We start from the raw sequence: 18374 nt of genomic DNA, 5'->3' as shown, positions 1-18374 counted from the left end.
CCTCTGAAATACTAAGTCTCTATGTAAGTCTGTTATTAAGCCAGTTTTAAATCACTGTTAGAAAGCTTCCCACTAATTAAAAGATAATTGGATCAATTAAAACAAAAAAAAAAAGCTGTCGTTGTTTTTAACGAAAAAAATGATAAAAATCCAATATATTAATAATAAACCTACTTTTCCAACTAACAATAATTCCGTAGGTTTAAATCGTAAAATTACGAAAAATGCGTATTTCCATAAATAGAAAAGATCAATAAACTCATAACGTCACCAATTAAAAATAACAAAACTAATCATACAGCATATTTTATCCAAAAAGGTAACGATACAGATACCAGATAGATTTTTAAGCAAAATATTATGGAAAAAAAGCAAGTGGGAGTCGAGACCGACTTACGCGAGTATCGTTTCTCGTCCATTCTATTTCTGTTTCTTCTGAACTTATATCGTGCTTTAAACTGAACGAAATTTTTGGTGCAAATAGTTAATTTGGGCGGTGAAAATATATTTTCTAGTTCTTAAAGGTATGTGCACTTTAAATGTTTAAACTGTTTAAGTTTATTTTAATTTTTTAATTTATTATCTGGATAATTTAAAAATGTTAATTTAATTTGATGTTCAGTAAATTCCAAAAGATTGAAATGAATATTGCATATAAAAAATAATATAATTTATTTTAGATTATTGATATAATATAAAAATTTAACAAAAAGCATTATGATTAAATAATGTTTTAAAATAAACCATGAAATATATCATTTAGTAATAATATTGCAATTCTTCAAAAATCTTTTGAAATTCTGCCAAGATTGAGGAAATTTAAATATTGAAAAAAGATCTAACTATAATAAATATATTAAATTTATTCATTCGGAAAAATTAACTTATTTTTTTTGCTATTGAATAACTACTTAATTTCGATAAATAAAAATAAGATATAAACAAATAAAATAAAATATAATAATTTTTATATGTTTGTGCTGTATTCACATTATTTTATTATTGATCATTTACTCCTGGACAAATTTGATATTATGTGTCCTATTTTATAAGCTGGTTCATATTAAGCATTATAAAAATTATTTTTTCACTTTACACACTTTCCAGGATTTATAAACTTTCACTTTATATGTAAAGTAATTTGGTGTTTATTTTATTTAACTGATAATTTATCATAAAATTTTTTTTACGCATTTGCGTATTTTGTTTTTTTTTATTCATTAGAATTGTCGCATTCATAAGAAAAGGATCACACACTTATTACATAAATAAATATTAAGGTCATTAAAAAATAAAAAATCAATAAAGAATGTATTGAATCTAGTTTGTATTTTACGCGAATAATATCATAATTTATAAAATAATATATTTACAACACCTAGAAGATTTGCCTGTAATAAATTATAATTTTGCGTATACTCAGTTATAATAACATTCGTTGATATATAAATAGATACCAGATGAATCAGTTATATATTGGTATTAATTTGTTAAATTATCTTTGATATTTGATGTGGGCTTGAAGCAAATTATTTACTATAGAAAATAGGAATGACGACTTTTGCTCTTTAGATCTCTATAGTAGTTGTCATAGAGAATAGTTGAAATTTGCCATAGAATTTTCTCTATCTCTCATTTTTCAAAAAAATTATTCCTAAACATTATTAAATTTATAATTCAATTCATAATAAGAAGTTCTTAGGCATTTAGTTTAATTATCTTCTCATCAAATGTCTTCAGTCCTGTTTTGCTATAATAGGTTAAATTTAGTAAATTAATATGAAAATCTTTATTATTAGTTTTAAGAAATGACTGAAGTTACATGTTAAAAAGAAAAATGAGTATAAAAGGACAATATTCATAGATAGAGCAAAGACAGCCCATATTTATACCTGACAAACTGTTCCCTATTCCTTTTTTTAGAGCTTGTAAATGGGAATATTTATGATTTAGATCCTTTGGTCAATATTAAAAAATCTCTCCATCGATACAATTGGATAATTGTATCCTCCTATATCTAAGGAAGAAGTCAGCTTACATTTCTTACCCGCTAACTAATAGTAGCTATTGATTAACTAGCAAGAAAGGCTTGTTTTTGACTCTCTCACAGATTAAGCTAATGCTTATGGGGTAGATGAAGTTAGTCTTGCAACCTGGAATGACATTTTTTTGGGGGCAGATAGCGCTTTTGGGATAATATTAGAATTCCTTTTGCAAATAATTGGGGTAAATTTTATATTAAAATCATCCATATGTTTGTAGATTTCTATTTCTCGAACCTTTGCGCTAATCTATCTCAAAAATTCTCATCCACTACGAAGGTACCAACTTAATAATAGCAAATTATTTCCTGGAGGACTTATAGCATAATGTACTTAAAAACCTGGATATGAATCAGATATATCGATGTTTGATAATCTGGAAGAAATGAAGATCAACTCTTGGAACATCTAAATTGGCAATTTCAGTATTAAAATCAGTATGGTGACCAGCAAATAGTATTCTTGGACGCTAAAAGTTGTGGTAGCTATTTGATCTCTCTGGGCAGGATACTATTCACTAGAGTCTTAAAAAAACGCCTTAAGTTTAGGATATTTTAATTTAAATCAAGCTAGATTTCAATTACTTAATATTAGATCAACTGGATTAAAAAGAAAATGAATTTATCAATAAGTTTTAATTTCAAGTAATTATTAAATGTAACTTATATACCTACTTAACTTATCAAACCGATGAAAATGAGTAAGGAAGAGAAATTTCTGTTCTTTCTCTATATACCAGAAAGAAACATACGTAAATAGCATTTTAAAGAAGTCAAGAATGTTGCCTTTGCCTTTATTTCGCCATCATTAAGGCATTATTTCTTGGTAAAATAACATCTAAATGGTATTAGGTTTTATTAAAGTTATATAATTAACTTTTTTTAGGATAAATTACAATGGGGAAAACACCAGCAATTGGCATTGACCTTGGTACAACTTACTCCTGTGTAGGAGTCTGGCAGCATGGAAAAGTGGAAATCATTGCTAATGACCAAGGAAACAGAACCACGCCCAGTTACGTAGCATTTACGGATACTGAAAGACTAATTGGGGATGCAGCAAAAAGCCAAGTAAGTTAATAAGATATAACAATTTGATTCACTCAATTAAATTGATTATTTAGTAAACAATTAATTTGCCTGCCTATTACGCAACTAATGAATAATTTGAATTCTGGTTCAAAAACATGCAAAAAAACCTTTTTAGTTCTATAAAATCCAAGTATAATCACAGACGTAACTTTTAACATGTGTTCTTTATTTCTTATAATAGCAAGAAACCAAAATGTGAATCCTAAAAAGGCAAAATAAATGGTGAATATACCAGACGATACTAAATAAGGAATCTTGTAATACGCAGTGAGAATGACTATGGCGTTTTAAGTATTATTATATTGTCATCAAGAGAATTAAGTTACTAATAAAAACTTGTGAACCATATGACTCTTAAATGGGATTTAACTAGGACATTGGAAGAAGTAACTTACTCAAAGGTGAAATTTATGTGGTGACATAACAATCGAAGAATAATCGGAGATAATCAACCGGGCTTAATCATAGGTCTGTCACTGGCTATGTGAAATCCGGCAATACAATTTTTTAAAGATTTAATTTTCAAGAGATTGTTGCAACTTTTGTAGCTACTAAAAGCATTCGGAATCGAAAAGCTTATATGACTCTTGAATGTCTAAACAAGTGTCAATAGTCATATCGCAAAATCGTGGAGAGCAAAATTATGGAGATCAGATAACTGATTGCAGCATTTGCTTAACCCTGGTTCAATTTCAGTTGATTGGTTCTTTATGTTCCATTAGCCATTTTTGCATCAGGTGCATGACGCTTTATGAGCGAAATGAATATAGAGAAGTAGCTTTTCTAGCTGAGTAACATAAAAGGTGGAATCTAGAGGAGTAATCTAGTAGTGTCTTCATTTTTGTGATGCCCTTCTAGGTTTTGCAACTGCTGGGTGTGTTGAAAAATATTACCTATTTTGGAGACATGAAAATCTCTAAAAGTCATTTAAGAAGACCATATTATTCATTTTCTTTTTTATTATTAAATTTTATTATTCATTTTAAAACTTCTTTTGTTATAATATGTTTTATCTTTCTTCTTTTAGTTTCTTTTTTATATTTTTTCACTTTGCTTTTTTTGTTTTCCGGAGAAGTGACTTGTAATTATGATAAAGTTCATCCTATTTTGAGATATCTTAAATATCAAATTCTTTAGAAACTAGTAAGCGTCTTCAAAATTGACTATACAGGTCTGGCCAATTCAGGTCCTATGTGCAGAAATCAAATCTTAGTCATAAATTAAAAAACGGCAAGAAAGTACTGGGATAATACGATAAAACATCTCTATCGATCCCCACTTATGTTTCAACTATAGGAGCTTAACTCTAGCTTTGTTGCTGACTATATTAGATCCGTTAATACAACTCTCAAGACTTTAATTTTTATCAGTGCAGTCTAGTTTTGGTACCTTTTGATAAAGAAAAATCAGGTGGGTGATTGGTGAGAACGTAAAGAAAGGGTGTTCGTGATCTAATTGTAGCAGATAATCTTGGTCCAATTCCAGTTGATTGGGTCTTTATGTTCCATTCGCCAATTCTGACCCTGGTTTATGGTGATAGGCTTTGTTTTTCATTGCAAGTAAAATTTAAGTTGGAAACCGAGCGGTACATCCTATAATTGACCGAGACTAATTGGATATTTGCTTTCAACACGGGCAAGTTTATTGTAAATAACATCAAGATCTAGGAATATAATCGCCATGTCAATCACTTGTATTCAAAGATATCTAGCATTTTCCTAATTTCTTTCTAGAAAAAGACAGGCTGCTAGATGTGGTTAGACATAATTTCCATCCTGGCATAAGGAGAGTTTTCTACAAAGAACATATTATTCATATCAATTTATTTAGGAGACTACAATTGTTCTCCTCTTCCTTTATTATTATATTTTAAAGATAATCTTATTGTTCCTGCTTTGTGTTTCATTTTTATTTTAATATATGTCCGAGTGTGATCAAATAATTTTAGGTTGCCATGAATCCTAAAAACACGGTATTCGATGCCAAGCGTCTTATTGGTAGAAAATTTGATGACGAAAAGATTCAAGATGATATGAAGCATTGGCCGTTTACCGTAATTAACGATGGAGGAAAACCAAAAATTCAAGTGGAGTATAAAGGAGAAATCAAGAAATTTACTCCAGAAGAAATAAGTTCAATGGTTTTAACTAAAATGAAGGAAATTGCCGAAACTTACTTAGGAGGAAAGGTATGAAGTACATAGAAATGTTATCTATTTATAAAATCTTAACTCCTATATTATTTTCTATAGGTTTCTGATGCAGTCATCACCGTTCCAGCCTATTTTAACGACTCTCAAAGACAAGCGACTAAAGATGCTGGTGTTATTGCTGGCCTTAACGTGCTGAGAATCATCAATGAGCCTACTGCAGCTGCTTTGGCATACGGGCTTGATAAGAACCTTAAAGGGGATAAAAATGTACTAATTTTTGATCTTGGTGGTGGAACTTTTGATGTATCTATTTTAGCAATTGATGAAGGTATAAAAAATTATATAAATTATATTTATTACACCAATAATATTTACTTGACAATTCAGGTTCACTTTTCCAAGTAAAATCAACTGCAGGCGACACCCATCTTGGTGGTGAAGATTTCGACAACCGTTTGGTAAACCATTTTGTTGAAGAATTTAAGAGAAAGTTTAAGAAAGACCTTAGTAATAACACTAGAGCTCTTAGACGACTAAGAACTGCTTGTGAAAGGTTTGTTGATATTTTTTTAAAAATAGGCATAATTATCAGGCGTATGTAATTTTCGGCAGAGCAAAGAGAACCCTTTCATCCTCTACTGAAGCTAGTCTTGAAATTGACGCTCTTCATGAAGGAGTTGACTTCTACTCTAAGATCACCAGGGCTCGATTTGAAGAACTTTGCATGGATCTTTTTAGATCTACATTGCAACCTGTTGAAAAAGCTTTAAATGATGCTAAACTGGATAAGTCAGCAATTCATGATGTAGTTCTTGTAGGTCAGTATGTAGTCAGGCCTAACGAAAAAATTCTTTTATAGTAGAATAATTTTTAATTTATAAAAATGTAAATATGATTGATGAACAAGTGAAATAAAACGCTTTTTAATTTATCAATAGGTGGATCCATCAGGATTCCAAAAATTCAAAAGATGTTGCAAGACTTCTTCGGAGGAAAGTCACTTAACCTGAGCATCAATCCTGACGAAGCTGTCGCTTATGGTGCGGCTGTCCAAGCAGCGATTTTAAGCGGCGATACGTCTTCTCAAATTCAAGATGTTCTTTTGGTAGACGTTACTCCTCTTTCATTAGGTATTGAAACTGCTGGAGGTGTAATGACTAAATTAGTTGAAAGGAACTCTAGAATACCTTGCAAGCAAACGCAGACTTTCACTACATATGCTGATAACCAGAATGCTGTGACGATACAGGTAGGTTTTGGTCTGGTGAAGCCCAAATGTTATTATTGTTATATTTGCTTTTCCATTGTCTTTATTTTAGGTCTATGAGGGTGAGAGGGCCATGACCAAAGATAACAATCTGTTAGGAATATTCAACCTTACAGGAATACCACCTGCCCCTAGAGGGGTACCAAAAATTGAAGTTACTTTTGACTTAGATGCCAACGGTTTGTAAACGAATAACAAAATCAACATTGATTTAATTTTTTTTTGCTTTAGGTATTTTAAATGTCTCTGCCAAAGACGCTAGTACTGGTAAATCGGAAAAAATTACAATAACCAATGACAAAGGGCGCCTCTCTAAAGCTGAAATCGACAAGATGCTGGCTGATGCAGAAAAATATGCTGCCGAGGATGCTAAGCAGAAAGAGAGGATTGCTGCAAGAAACCAGTTAGAGGGATATATTTTCAGTGCTAAACAGGTAAAATTACGCTTAATCGATTCTTAGCACTTGGATATTTTAAAGGTTTCTTTCATTTTAGTATTAAATGTACACTTTTAATTTCCCAGAAGGTAGAGAGCATCACTTGGTTTTCTACTTTAGAGTAAATAAAAGCTAATCTGATTCATCACCATCTTATAGTTTTAGTTTTTATTTAATAAGGAAAGAAACGTTCTTTGCACATCTTTTTATTTTTCTTGCTCATACCTTCTCCATATCTTGTTTTCTATAAAATGTGATCTGAAACTTATTCTCTTTTGTTATGTTCAATTTCTTTGTAACTACCTTATTCATCTTCTCAAGGGCAAGTAAGATCCTCTTAGGTCATTTTTTTATACTCTTGAATTCCTTTTCTGGTGTCTTAGTTTTCTAGAGACTCAAGATAATTTAGGAAATTTTTATTAAATTCACAATGTCTAAATTCATTTTAATAAATTCAAAAAATTTCTAGCGTTGCATCTTAATTTATATTTGACATCTTTAATTTCAAACAAAAGATAGGCTATAAGAAGAGAGTTGATGTCTCGGTTATTTCTTCGGAGAGATCATCAGCGAAAATGAGTAAATTTGATTAAAAGCTCAATTATTAAACCAAATGTATTTGAATCCCGTAGCAAAACCCTCGCTTCTTAGGACAAGAAATTTCTTAAAATTAAGAAATAAATATTTATTTATCTATAACAAAATACAATAAATTGCTTTCTTCATTTATAGGCTGTCGAATCTTCTGACAAACTAACAGAAGATGATAAAAAACTGGTCGAAGATAAATGTTCCACTGCCCTTCAATGGCTCGATAGCAATCAACTGGCTGAAAAAGATGAATACGAGGATAAACTGAAGGAGTTGCAAAAAGATTGTCAACCCATCATGATGAAACTGCATCAGAACGGAGCGCAGCAGGGAACGGCTGGCCCAAAAGTAGAGGAAGTTGATTAACTTCCCAATGCAACTTTTATTTTATTTATTTTTTTCTTTAGTTAGCAGTAAGTTTTTTAAGCCTATCAGGTTGCTTTTCCTAGATCCATTCCACTTTGCAAATATCCATTTTCCTTCGGTCGGACAGCTTACTTTCACGTAATTAACAATAGAAAATACTATTAGTAAAATGTAATTGAAATTTACTAAATAAGTTATTTTAACAAATCATTATGATAACTTTACTCCTTTTAGAGTAATTATAATTTATTATAATAATTTAATAATCTATTAGCAATCTCCAAGCCAATAAAAAGTTTGTACTTTTTTCTGCAAATAAACGAACTTACACTGGCTTTATGTGATAAATACAACCATAATTTTCATTTAAATTTGCCATATATGAATTAAACTTTAAAGCACGCACATGTTATATATACACTATACTTCTTGTATGTCTATTTACTTAGTTTGGCTTCTTTTCTCTAATTCATATTTATTTGAATAGTTTACTTTCTAGGCTCCAAATACCTTGTTGTTTCCTGCTTTAAATCATTACCGTTAGATAGCATAATAGAAAAAACTGGACACATCATTCATTTGAATTGTTAACATTTCTAGATATACTAACCTTAATTCATATTTTGAAACATGACTTTTAGATGGCGCAACAGGTATTTATCCTAAAATTCAGGCGAAAATATTCATTCTCGCACGGAGTATTGAATGATGCGCAAAACGAAAAACTATATCCGAAAACAAATATATATATCATAATAGTTATACAAAAAAAGTATTTTTTAACTTAGTAATAGTATTATATATTTTATAGATATAGATACTGCCAGTAAATAAATTGTCCACTAATATTTTTATTTTTACCTTGTAGGAAATGAATGATTCTTTCCTGTTATTTACAAATAATAATAATAATAATTTTGGTAGGTATAGAAACCCTGTATCTACCCCATTTATTATCTAAGTATCTAATATACACACAAAAGAAAAAAAATAAAGCTTAACTAAACTAATATATCCAAAAGTGTTTATTCCAATCAAAACATTTACTATGAAACATTTAATACCCAGACAAATTTACAATATTCCAAACTAATAAATAATAACGACTCACCTAGATGACTTAACACCTGCATGTGCGGTGTCTGTTATCCAATAAACAAAAAATAAAATAAAATAATTAGAAATATCACAATTTCCAATAAAAATTCAATCAAATTCTAATAATATACCCAAGATATATAAAAATAATTTTTAAAACCACCAGGCTTTAAATTTGTATACCTACTTAATTAACACTTGCAAACTTAAACTCACATCTAAAAGAGTTTTTTTAAACTTTCTGTTTTCAAAAATATACGATCGACAACACATGTTTTGGCAATTTTTAATTTCAAGGGGAATCAGATTATTTATTTTGGGTGCAAAATTATTAACAAATCTCAAAAAATATTTAATATTAACAAATTTTAAAAAAATACCTTACTGAAATATTTTCGGGTCCTTCACCAGGATATGCAGGTAAAACCAGTATTTTGCATTGCTAGCATTCTCTTTGAAACTCGACAATAAAGTGCAAAATTATATTTTTCAGTGCTAAAAACCTAATATACTCGTAAAGTAAATGTTTTAATATTTATTTTGCACAGAACCATTAGGTTCCGCATCAACTGCGGTCAAAACTTCACTCTTTAACTTTTGTTCATCAACAGATCCACTTAACGGGAATTGTGGCAGCTACTCAAAGGAGCTCTAAAGATTTCATGACGCATTCAAAATAACATTTGTTGAAAAAGTTGGAAAACTATATAAAGAGTAATTTTAAAGATGAAACAGGGAAAACGAATCAACAGAAAGAACCCCACACATTTTAAGTTTAAGAATCTCTTCGATCAAATTCGCTAAAACTTCGGAAAAAGGTATATCTAGGTGATTTTGAACAAAAATTCTCAAGAGCAGGACCTTTTGAGTTAATTTGCGAGCTATAATAGGCATCCAAAGGTGGGAAAACATTTATTTACTTAAGTGAGTAGCTAACTGCAGGAACCAATAGAACGCTGCTAATAATGCAATGGAAAACATGCTATTTATGTATAGAGTACGATGGTGTGCTGGCATGCACCCACATAACTTCTCTACACAAAATCATTACTAATACTTACCTAGACATCAAAAAGTATCCCCCTCCTATCAGCGAAAATGTGTGTTTTCGAGAGTAAGGTAAACATAAAAATTAGATCGAGAAAGAAACACTTACATAAACACTAATTTCCAAAAGATTTTGTATAAAGTTAATATAAATACAAGTGTGTAAGTGTGATTGTTGTAAATGTGGGTATATAGTGTGCGTGTGTTTTGACGCCTTTTATGTGTGGCCTCTACCTATAGGTACTCATATTATTATAGTATTTACTTATCTGAATGTGTTTTGATACGTATCTTGTAGTACATGACTAGCACGGTTTCCATTGTGGTATTACCAGTATTCTATTTCTATTGCTTCATGTAGTTAGAAACTAAGCCGCTTCATCCTCAAATAACTTTGGTTTATACTAACTATAGCTCGGGATCGCCTGTGAGAACTTTTGTTCAGAGTCACATAAACGTTTGAGCAAATATGACCGAAAAGGTTTTTACTGATAATCTAGGGTCGTTTAACGGCTCTTCCCTTAAAAGGTAAGGAGTCAATATTCCAAGCGAATGTATAACTATATCAGCATTAGGGAGTTTTATGACAACCCTGGATTTACCCATGTTAAATGGGCCCATCCACGAATCTGATACGTCGCGACTGTTTTGACAGTAGATCTGCTGATTTCAAGATAAGATTCCTTGTTTCACTCTATCAGTGATGCCATTCAAAGATCTAGTGCTTTTACTTTAAACTTTCTGATTTAAGGTAAAAGCTCTTGTTCAAATTATATAGGTAACTAAGGATGATTTACGTTGTAAGATTAAAATGTAATTCTTTTATAAAAAATATCGATTAAGAACAATTGACTTTTAAGTGTTGCCTTGTTTGATGTCACTTTCTCTTTATTTTTCTCGATGAGGTTTTTAAAGTATAACAATGACCTAAAACATTTTAATGGAATCTTGGCAACATCGTAATAAAGTATAATAATGAATATGATTGTGAAAGTTTTTAAGCACTTTTACACATTTTCGAGAAGCGTAATATTTGGTTTAAATAAGACAGACAGATGTGAACCGGAAAATGTTAATTGGAAAGGTGACATTTTCCTAAAAGTACCTAGTGTAGCAAATATAGTACAATCGATTAACTTTATAATAAAAACTGAATGTATACACCAAAAATCATTGCATTCCTTTATTGGCTAAAGCCAAGTATAACAAATAAAATTCAACATAGATGATGCGTAGTTTCCTAATATTTAGCACCGAACAATAACAAGTCTTGTTATTGTTCGGTGTATTTAGTTTCTTTTTTACGCATTATTTGCGCATATATACTATTTAACATATACCATTTAACGTGGGATATTATTATCTTAATGTACTAAATTGGCCGTTCTATATCATTATGATGTTCCTATACTATTATTAAAATATCTTACATTGAAATATGACTATGAAACACTTTAAAACCCTCACATTATATTTTTAGAAGAGAATTGGAATTATAATAAACTGAAAAATTAAACATATAATTTTAGGCGGGAATTCAATACGTATCAGTAGCTTAGATGCATAACCATTTATGCACTATGTAACCAGGTCAAACTTTTTAATTTTCGATTTATTTTAAGTCCGAAATTTTCCACTAAAAACTTATTTTTTATCATATTGACTATCTACCTACTAAACCAATATCCAGAATAAAAATAGGTTGTTTATTATAGAAAACTATTACCCTGTAGTATTTTTGGAGTATATATTTACTAATGTTGAGATTAACTAACTAAAATACAGCATTTTTTACCACAAGATGTTTTTAATGTCTTGCTTCTATAGATTTTTTTAATGATTTAAATAAGCCATACAAGTTTTATTAGAATCAACAAAAGAGAGTTACGTTTAGAGTTACTTATAAAAAACTTTTTTGTTTGTACAACATAAACACCTATAATACTATTATATAATAATAAATACATAATGAATAGGCTAATCCTTACTTCTATCAAGTAACATTAAATGCATTTACTTGTCAGAAATCTATATAGAAATCTGTCTTATGGACATGACATTATTTTAAAATATTCTGTTGCCTACTACAAAATAATCAACACACTTAGTACTTTAATGTTTGACACAACACAGGGGTCAACGTATTCAATGCTATCTTTACTTATACTAAAGCTATTTTTATAACGATCAAAAATAGTCGCCTAGCAGTTAAAATTCTGTAATGTTCCAGATCACCTAGATTGCTTCTTAATTTTGTACTTGTACATGTCAGTTAATTATAGAGTTGTACCACATTTTATTTTTGAGTAAAAACATTTAAGAAACGTTTAGTTGTAATGACAGTTTTAAATGTTTAGTTGATTTAAAGAAATTCATATTTGAAAACGAAATTTTAAAAATATTTGTTCTTAAGATTTTGAGGACAATACCTGGTTGTTATGAGCAATTTTTGAGATCAGGAGAACTATTACGCCAACAATTATTTGAATAGTCTTATTGATTTTAGGAGGGCGATAATATAAAAAAACATCGGAATTATAAAGAAAAAGAGGAAATTTTCCGGCAATTCCCAGCAAATTTTGGATTTTTTTATTTTTCGGGTAGATCTCACCCTATAAATTACAAAACTACCAAGTTACTATCAGATCTGGGTAGAATTTTGGAAACAACAGCATATTTCACAAAAAAAAATAATGACCCTTACAGCTAGATTATACTTCACCGATTTAACTCATCAGATAATTTTTTTTTTAATTGGCTCTTTTTAACGACTATTTCGAGTCCAAAATAGGCCTCAACATTTTCAATATCTCAGAAACTATAAGTACAACGATCTATGGCGAACGATCTAGTTGGATCCAGAAAAACGATTATATGAAGAGACCGTTCAAATTATAAATAAGGATTCTTCACAATCGATTGTCAAGGTTTAGGTTGCTAAACTATTTGGGTACTTCTTGGCATGGAATTTTTTAATGAAAAAAACATGTTTTTAATTTAATTTCTGATGATATCAGCGACTAGGTATTCCCCTTTGGATCACGAATAAGGAATAAGAGGAGGTGGATATCCCAGATGCGATGTATCCCATTACTTGATCTGGGTAAAGATGAAATAACAAATGAATATCAGTTTGAGAAAATCTTTCTTAACAAAAATAAATAACAAGAAGGACTCGAAAAGCATTGAATTCAAAGGACGTAGCATGAAATGGTTCGAAGACAGGAAAAGAAGTGGGGCAAAGATTTTTGGGCCTCCCACCAAATACTCAGAGTCGCTGGGTAAACTCCCCAGTATCTTTCAAGGGGAAATACATGCAAATTAATGATGTGCTTAGCTGATCGTTTCTCAAAAGAAACTATCTCAGGTAGAACATAACCATTTTCACCGACAGTCAAGTGGCCATATTAGCAGTGAGCTCATAGGTCATTATATTTCAAGATGGTATGGGACTACTTATGGAAGCTTTATGAGATATGAAAGAAAAACCATATGACTTTAATTCCTGGTCCTGGACACACGGGAGTGCAAGGTCGTTCCTCATGCAAGAAGTGCAAGATAAAAGCAATGTGGGTTAAGCCCGAATAGTCGAAAAATAAGACAGTTTAAGATTTCCTTGGAACTATGAAGAATGAATGAAAGATTCTTGATAGTGCTCTGTTACACTAATCAAAATTAGAACAATCAGGAACATGCAGAGTCTGCATAGAGGATGATGAAACTCCCAAATATCTATCTGTATGCGAAGATGTCACTGAACATCGCTTCATACATCTTGGCAAATATAAGGCTCTAGATATATATATACTAGCCCTGGAGCAGCCACCAGCCTTTATCAACGTCTTATAACTGTATGAGATATTATGATTTGAACCTATTGATTCAGTATTAATTAGAGGTTCAATATATTACTTTTTTTTAATCTAATTTAATTTATTAGATCACAGAATATGGTATCGAGCAAGAATTAGAAAAGCACTGTTTGGATTAAGTGTTCTTTTGTAGAGATATCTGAATGTGACTTAAAATATATATATTTGTTTAGACTTTAAGAAAGCATTCAACGGAGAAAAATTAATAGAAATATTAAAAATAAAAAATATTAATAATGGGGATATAAGACTAATAGCAGACCTGTATTGGGGCAATAAGTTAAGATTAGATTAAATGACTGTTTATCTAAAAATATAGAAATACAGGATGGAATTCAACGTTTATAAAATAGAATAAAAATTAATGGTTAAAAATTTAACAATTGTAGATATGTCCATTTGAACATCTACAGAATCTGCTGCAACGAATAAATGACTCTTGTAAGCGATATGGACTCAATATGAATCTAAAGAAAACAAGGTATATGGTTATCACATAACAACAAAATATAGATGTAAACTTAACAATTGATAACATTCCAATTCAAAGAGTCCAATTATTATAAATATTTAGGCACAATAATAAACAAAACTACTGAACAGTTAGAAGTACTAAAATCCAAAATTGAGATAGCTAAAAAATCTTTTATCAAACTGAAAAAATTTCTTTGCTGCAAAGGCATAAGCTAAAAATTATGGACAAGAATATATGGACTTCGATGTTAATGTATTTTCCATTCTAATATATGATGTACGGACACTTAAAATAGTTGAACTAAATAAACTGGTAGAGTTTGAAAAAGAAACTCGAATATTTTGCACACATTATTAGAGATTTAAGATACCAATTGCTGCAAGATATTACGGAGAGAAAATTTCAGGGAAGGCGTTGTCAGAGTACAAGAAGAACAAAGTCCAATGAACTATTCCGTGTAGCAGCAAATAAAGCATGCATATTGATATTTGGTTTTGGTGCGGTTATACCTCTGATGACTTATGGAATATTACTGCGGGCAGTATATATTGACGGTTCTTTCATTGAAATTTTAAGAAAAGCCATTAACAACATTATAGTGAAGATGACTGCAGTTTACATCTAAGATAGCCAAGATACATTATCAAAAAAAAAATACTCATGTTTGTTACAGAAAAAAACACACGATTTCAATTAACTATTACCAAAATGATTACAGAAGCAGAACAACATACAGAATTATTATATGATCATGCTTCCCAGATTTATAAAACTGTTTAGATACATCAAATAAGATTTATTTATTTGATGTTATGATATCTAATTGTTAAATGAAGGCTGAAATCGCTTTACCAACCCAATAAATTTCACTGCAAGAAATTCAAATGTTTAATTCTTTTAATTCACAGTTTTGACATGGGATCACATTCATAGTTACGGCTGAATATTTTAAAATGATGATATAAGATTATAATGTGACATGTTTATACTGATTTTCATCAAAGCCTATATACACTTTCCACGCAGTGTTAACTTGGCAAAAGCTTGTATTTACTTTCGTATTCGTATTCGTTTGCCCGACGTACCAAGTTATTTTTAAAAAATTATTTCAAAACATTGTTTTTCCTACAAAAAAGTTTTGGGATTTTATGACTCAGGGCTCACTAAACAGGCTAGAAATAATAGCCGAATGTAAATATTGATTAAACAAAACTATAAATAAGTGGTGGACCTATTATCGACCAAATACTAATAATTTTTCAGAGCGAATTTTAAAACCTAGTCGTGGAATAAGGCTTTGGTTGACAATGCCAAAAGGCAAAAAGAAAAAAGGAAAAAATAGTAAAAATGGTGACAAAAACAAGAAAAAGGGTGCATCAAAACCGAAAAAGGGAACTGGTAAAAAATCCAGGTCTAAAAGCGCAAGGTTAGTTTAATATTTGTAATATTCGTTAGATATAGATTTACTGTACACATTTAAGATATGTTTTCTATATCCCTGTGTTTACTCATATACGAATATATACTAGAAATTAATGACAATACATATAGATATATAGGCAAAATCACAAACAAAAGGTTAAAAAGACATTTATTTTTCTCTTTCTTTGCAGATTTATAGTTAACCGATCTATATATTCATATACATACCTACATATAAGCATCTATATAATGTTACATACTAATGTTTTATTAACGTTCTTCTTTTTAAAAAAAAACATTTAGTTTTAAAAATTTCACGTATTCATTATATTGATAAATCTTTTAAAATTCTTAAAAAAATAATATAAAAAAAAAGCAATTTTGCTTACATTTATTCAGTTTTTTTTTGGTGAAATTTTAAAACTTTCCTTAAAATTAAATGTGGAAAAAAAGAGGGAATTAATTTTTTTTACTCTTCACAATGTTTTTTTAGAAATATACAAGAGTTGAATAATGTCATTATGCCCATGGTTATCCTTACTTTACCCTACAAAGTTAAATGCTAAAAATGCTGAAATTTTTAAATAAAAGATAACATTAACAAGATTAAAGCTTTATAAGCAGATCCTCTACTAAAAATAAAAGAATTTCTAAAACTTAAAGTCATAATTATATTTAAAAAATGAGTATTGATTTTAAAAATATTTTTTAATAGCAGGTTTGGGTAATGTATAGGTCTTTTAAGATATTGTTAGCTTTTTTCTAGTTACAAGTTAAAAAAATATATTTTTAGTAAAATTTGGAACATCAATAAACAAACGTTCCAAATTTTAAAAGGTATATTGAGACTGAACCTTTTGGAAGGATCTTAAAACTATTTAATTTGTTATTATTTTCCTTCATAAACTTGGTTATTTGGGCTGTTGACACTCTTTTATGCAAAATAATTTATAATCTATAATTTGTAAAAATGGACATTCATTTTTCATATCTTTTTCCTTTTTGTTACTAGAAAAAGTTAAATATGAACCAATAAAAAACAAAACATGTACAGGATCTAACAAATTTGATTTGCTACTGGAATCTCGGTAAATGTAAATGCCATTTTTATAGTTGGTAATTAAACTAATGCCATTAAACTAAAAAAAGGTTTCACAAAAATCTGTATTTATTGATTATATCTACAAACAGTATCATAGTACTTTTAATTATAATATGACTTTCTGTCTTTTAACTATCATTACAACTTCAAATGGTAAGTTTACATTTTTGCTAGTTTGCACATTTTAATACTTAAATAAGAACATTATTTAAAGTTGATTACACTATACAGAGCTTTCATTTCAAAACGATCCACCCTTAATAACTTTCTTAAAAAGAAAAAAAAAATAAAAAGGAAAACACGTCAAATTAGATATACAGGGGGATGTTTAATTATGCATTTACTGAAGTTCTGTCAATCACCTCCTCACCTCCAGCTAACCTCACTTTAATATGTCAAATGGGAACCCCCATCGTGTAATACATCATAGTAAGCAGCGTAAAATTCTCTATTTAACGGTACAAAAAAAATTAAATCGGTAAATGTGTAAGCAAATAGTTAGTAAGCAAATATTTTTTTTTACGAAAGTTATTAAGGGTGAATCGTTTTGAAATGAAAGCACTGTATAAATTTGTTCATATAATCCTGTTTTTCTCTGCATTATCTTCCTTTATAAACTAAGTAATTAGAAGAGCTATAAGACACTGTTTTACACGATATATTTTTTATGTTTTGTCCAACAAGTTTTTATCACAGGGTGGGACTAAAGAAAAAATATCTAATATTTTTAGGAAAAATTACCATTCATGTACCACGATTTTTCAATAAATTTTGGATGTAAAACTGCATTTTTTTCTTCTAGATGTAACGTGGATATTTTCACAGAAGCCGCCATGGAAAATGCTTATGTGACATGTCATAATGTGCAAGATTTACTAAGATGGAGAGGATTCCCGTGGCCAGATGCTCAAAAGAAAAAGAAAAAGGGCAAAAAATAAATAATAAGTGGTTTATATTAAAATGTAAGAAGCTATTGGAATATTTCTATTGCTTATAGCAAAATATATTAATAAAAGCATCTTTTAATAAAGACTGATTTTTATTTAATATACTCCTTAGCAGATATTTCTATTCATTGGGTTTGCTTGGGTGATAAGAAGAAAAAGACTAATCTTCATACTTCACATGATTTTTTTTATTTTGAGATGGTATTTTCAATAATCGTAAGAGGTAAATATCTGATTTACCAATAATGCTATTTCACAAATAATCTTGAAAAGACTATTCGACTACGAAAGGCTATAATTAATTACTCCTCAAATGAAAAAAGCATATTTGATGCGGTAGTCTTTAATTTTTTTAAAGAAAATTATCGAGTTAAGAGCCCTTATTCTGGCTAGGGTCTAGAACTTCACTCCCAAATATTTGTATCCTTTTCAAATTTCTCAAGCCGACAGAATTCAGGTACAAGA

General features: G+C 29.6%; 2 protein-coding genes across 6 annotated transcripts in view; one reads left to right on the top strand and one right to left on the bottom strand.

The window, feature by feature from the left end:
- LOC126741600 (transmembrane protein 135-like) overlaps positions 1-18374 on the bottom strand; it is a 71904-nt gene that overhangs the window by 24816 nt on the left and 28714 nt on the right. The window lies entirely within an intron of this gene.
- LOC126741601 (heat shock 70 kDa protein cognate 2-like) lies at positions 364-17992 on the top strand. The gene is made up of 11 exons (XM_050448093.1): positions 364-524; positions 2928-3112; positions 5082-5321; positions 5385-5613; positions 5673-5838; positions 5898-6103; positions 6224-6534; positions 6605-6731; positions 6784-6986; positions 7722-7993; positions 17765-17992. Exons 2-10 carry the CDS (start codon positions 2939-2941, stop codon positions 7944-7946), a joined length of 1881 nt encoding a protein of 626 aa, XP_050304050.1. The 5' UTR covers positions 364-524; positions 2928-2938; the 3' UTR covers positions 7947-7993; positions 17765-17992.

The sequence above is a fragment of the Anthonomus grandis genome, chromosome 10, assembly GCF_022605725.1.
Source record: "Anthonomus grandis grandis chromosome 10, icAntGran1.3, whole genome shotgun sequence".
NCBI lineage: Eukaryota > Metazoa > Arthropoda > Insecta > Coleoptera > Curculionidae > Anthonomus > Anthonomus grandis.
The sequence above is the reverse complement of the archived record's forward strand: the minus strand, read 5'-3'. Positions and strand labels throughout refer to the sequence as shown.

Excerpts from the sequence above, each read along its gene's own strand:
- LOC126741601 (XM_050448093.1), top strand. The coding sequence starts at position 2,939 with ATGGGGAAAACACCAGCAATTGGCATTGACCTTGGTACAACTTACTCC. Across the intron at positions 5,614-5,672 it reads TATTTTAGCAATTGATGAAG|GTTCACTTTTCCAAGTAAAA; the intron begins GTATAAAAAATT and ends TTGACAATTCAG. Across the intron at positions 6,535-6,604 it reads AGAATGCTGTGACGATACAG|GTCTATGAGGGTGAGAGGGC; the intron begins GTAGGTTTTGGT and ends TCTTTATTTTAG.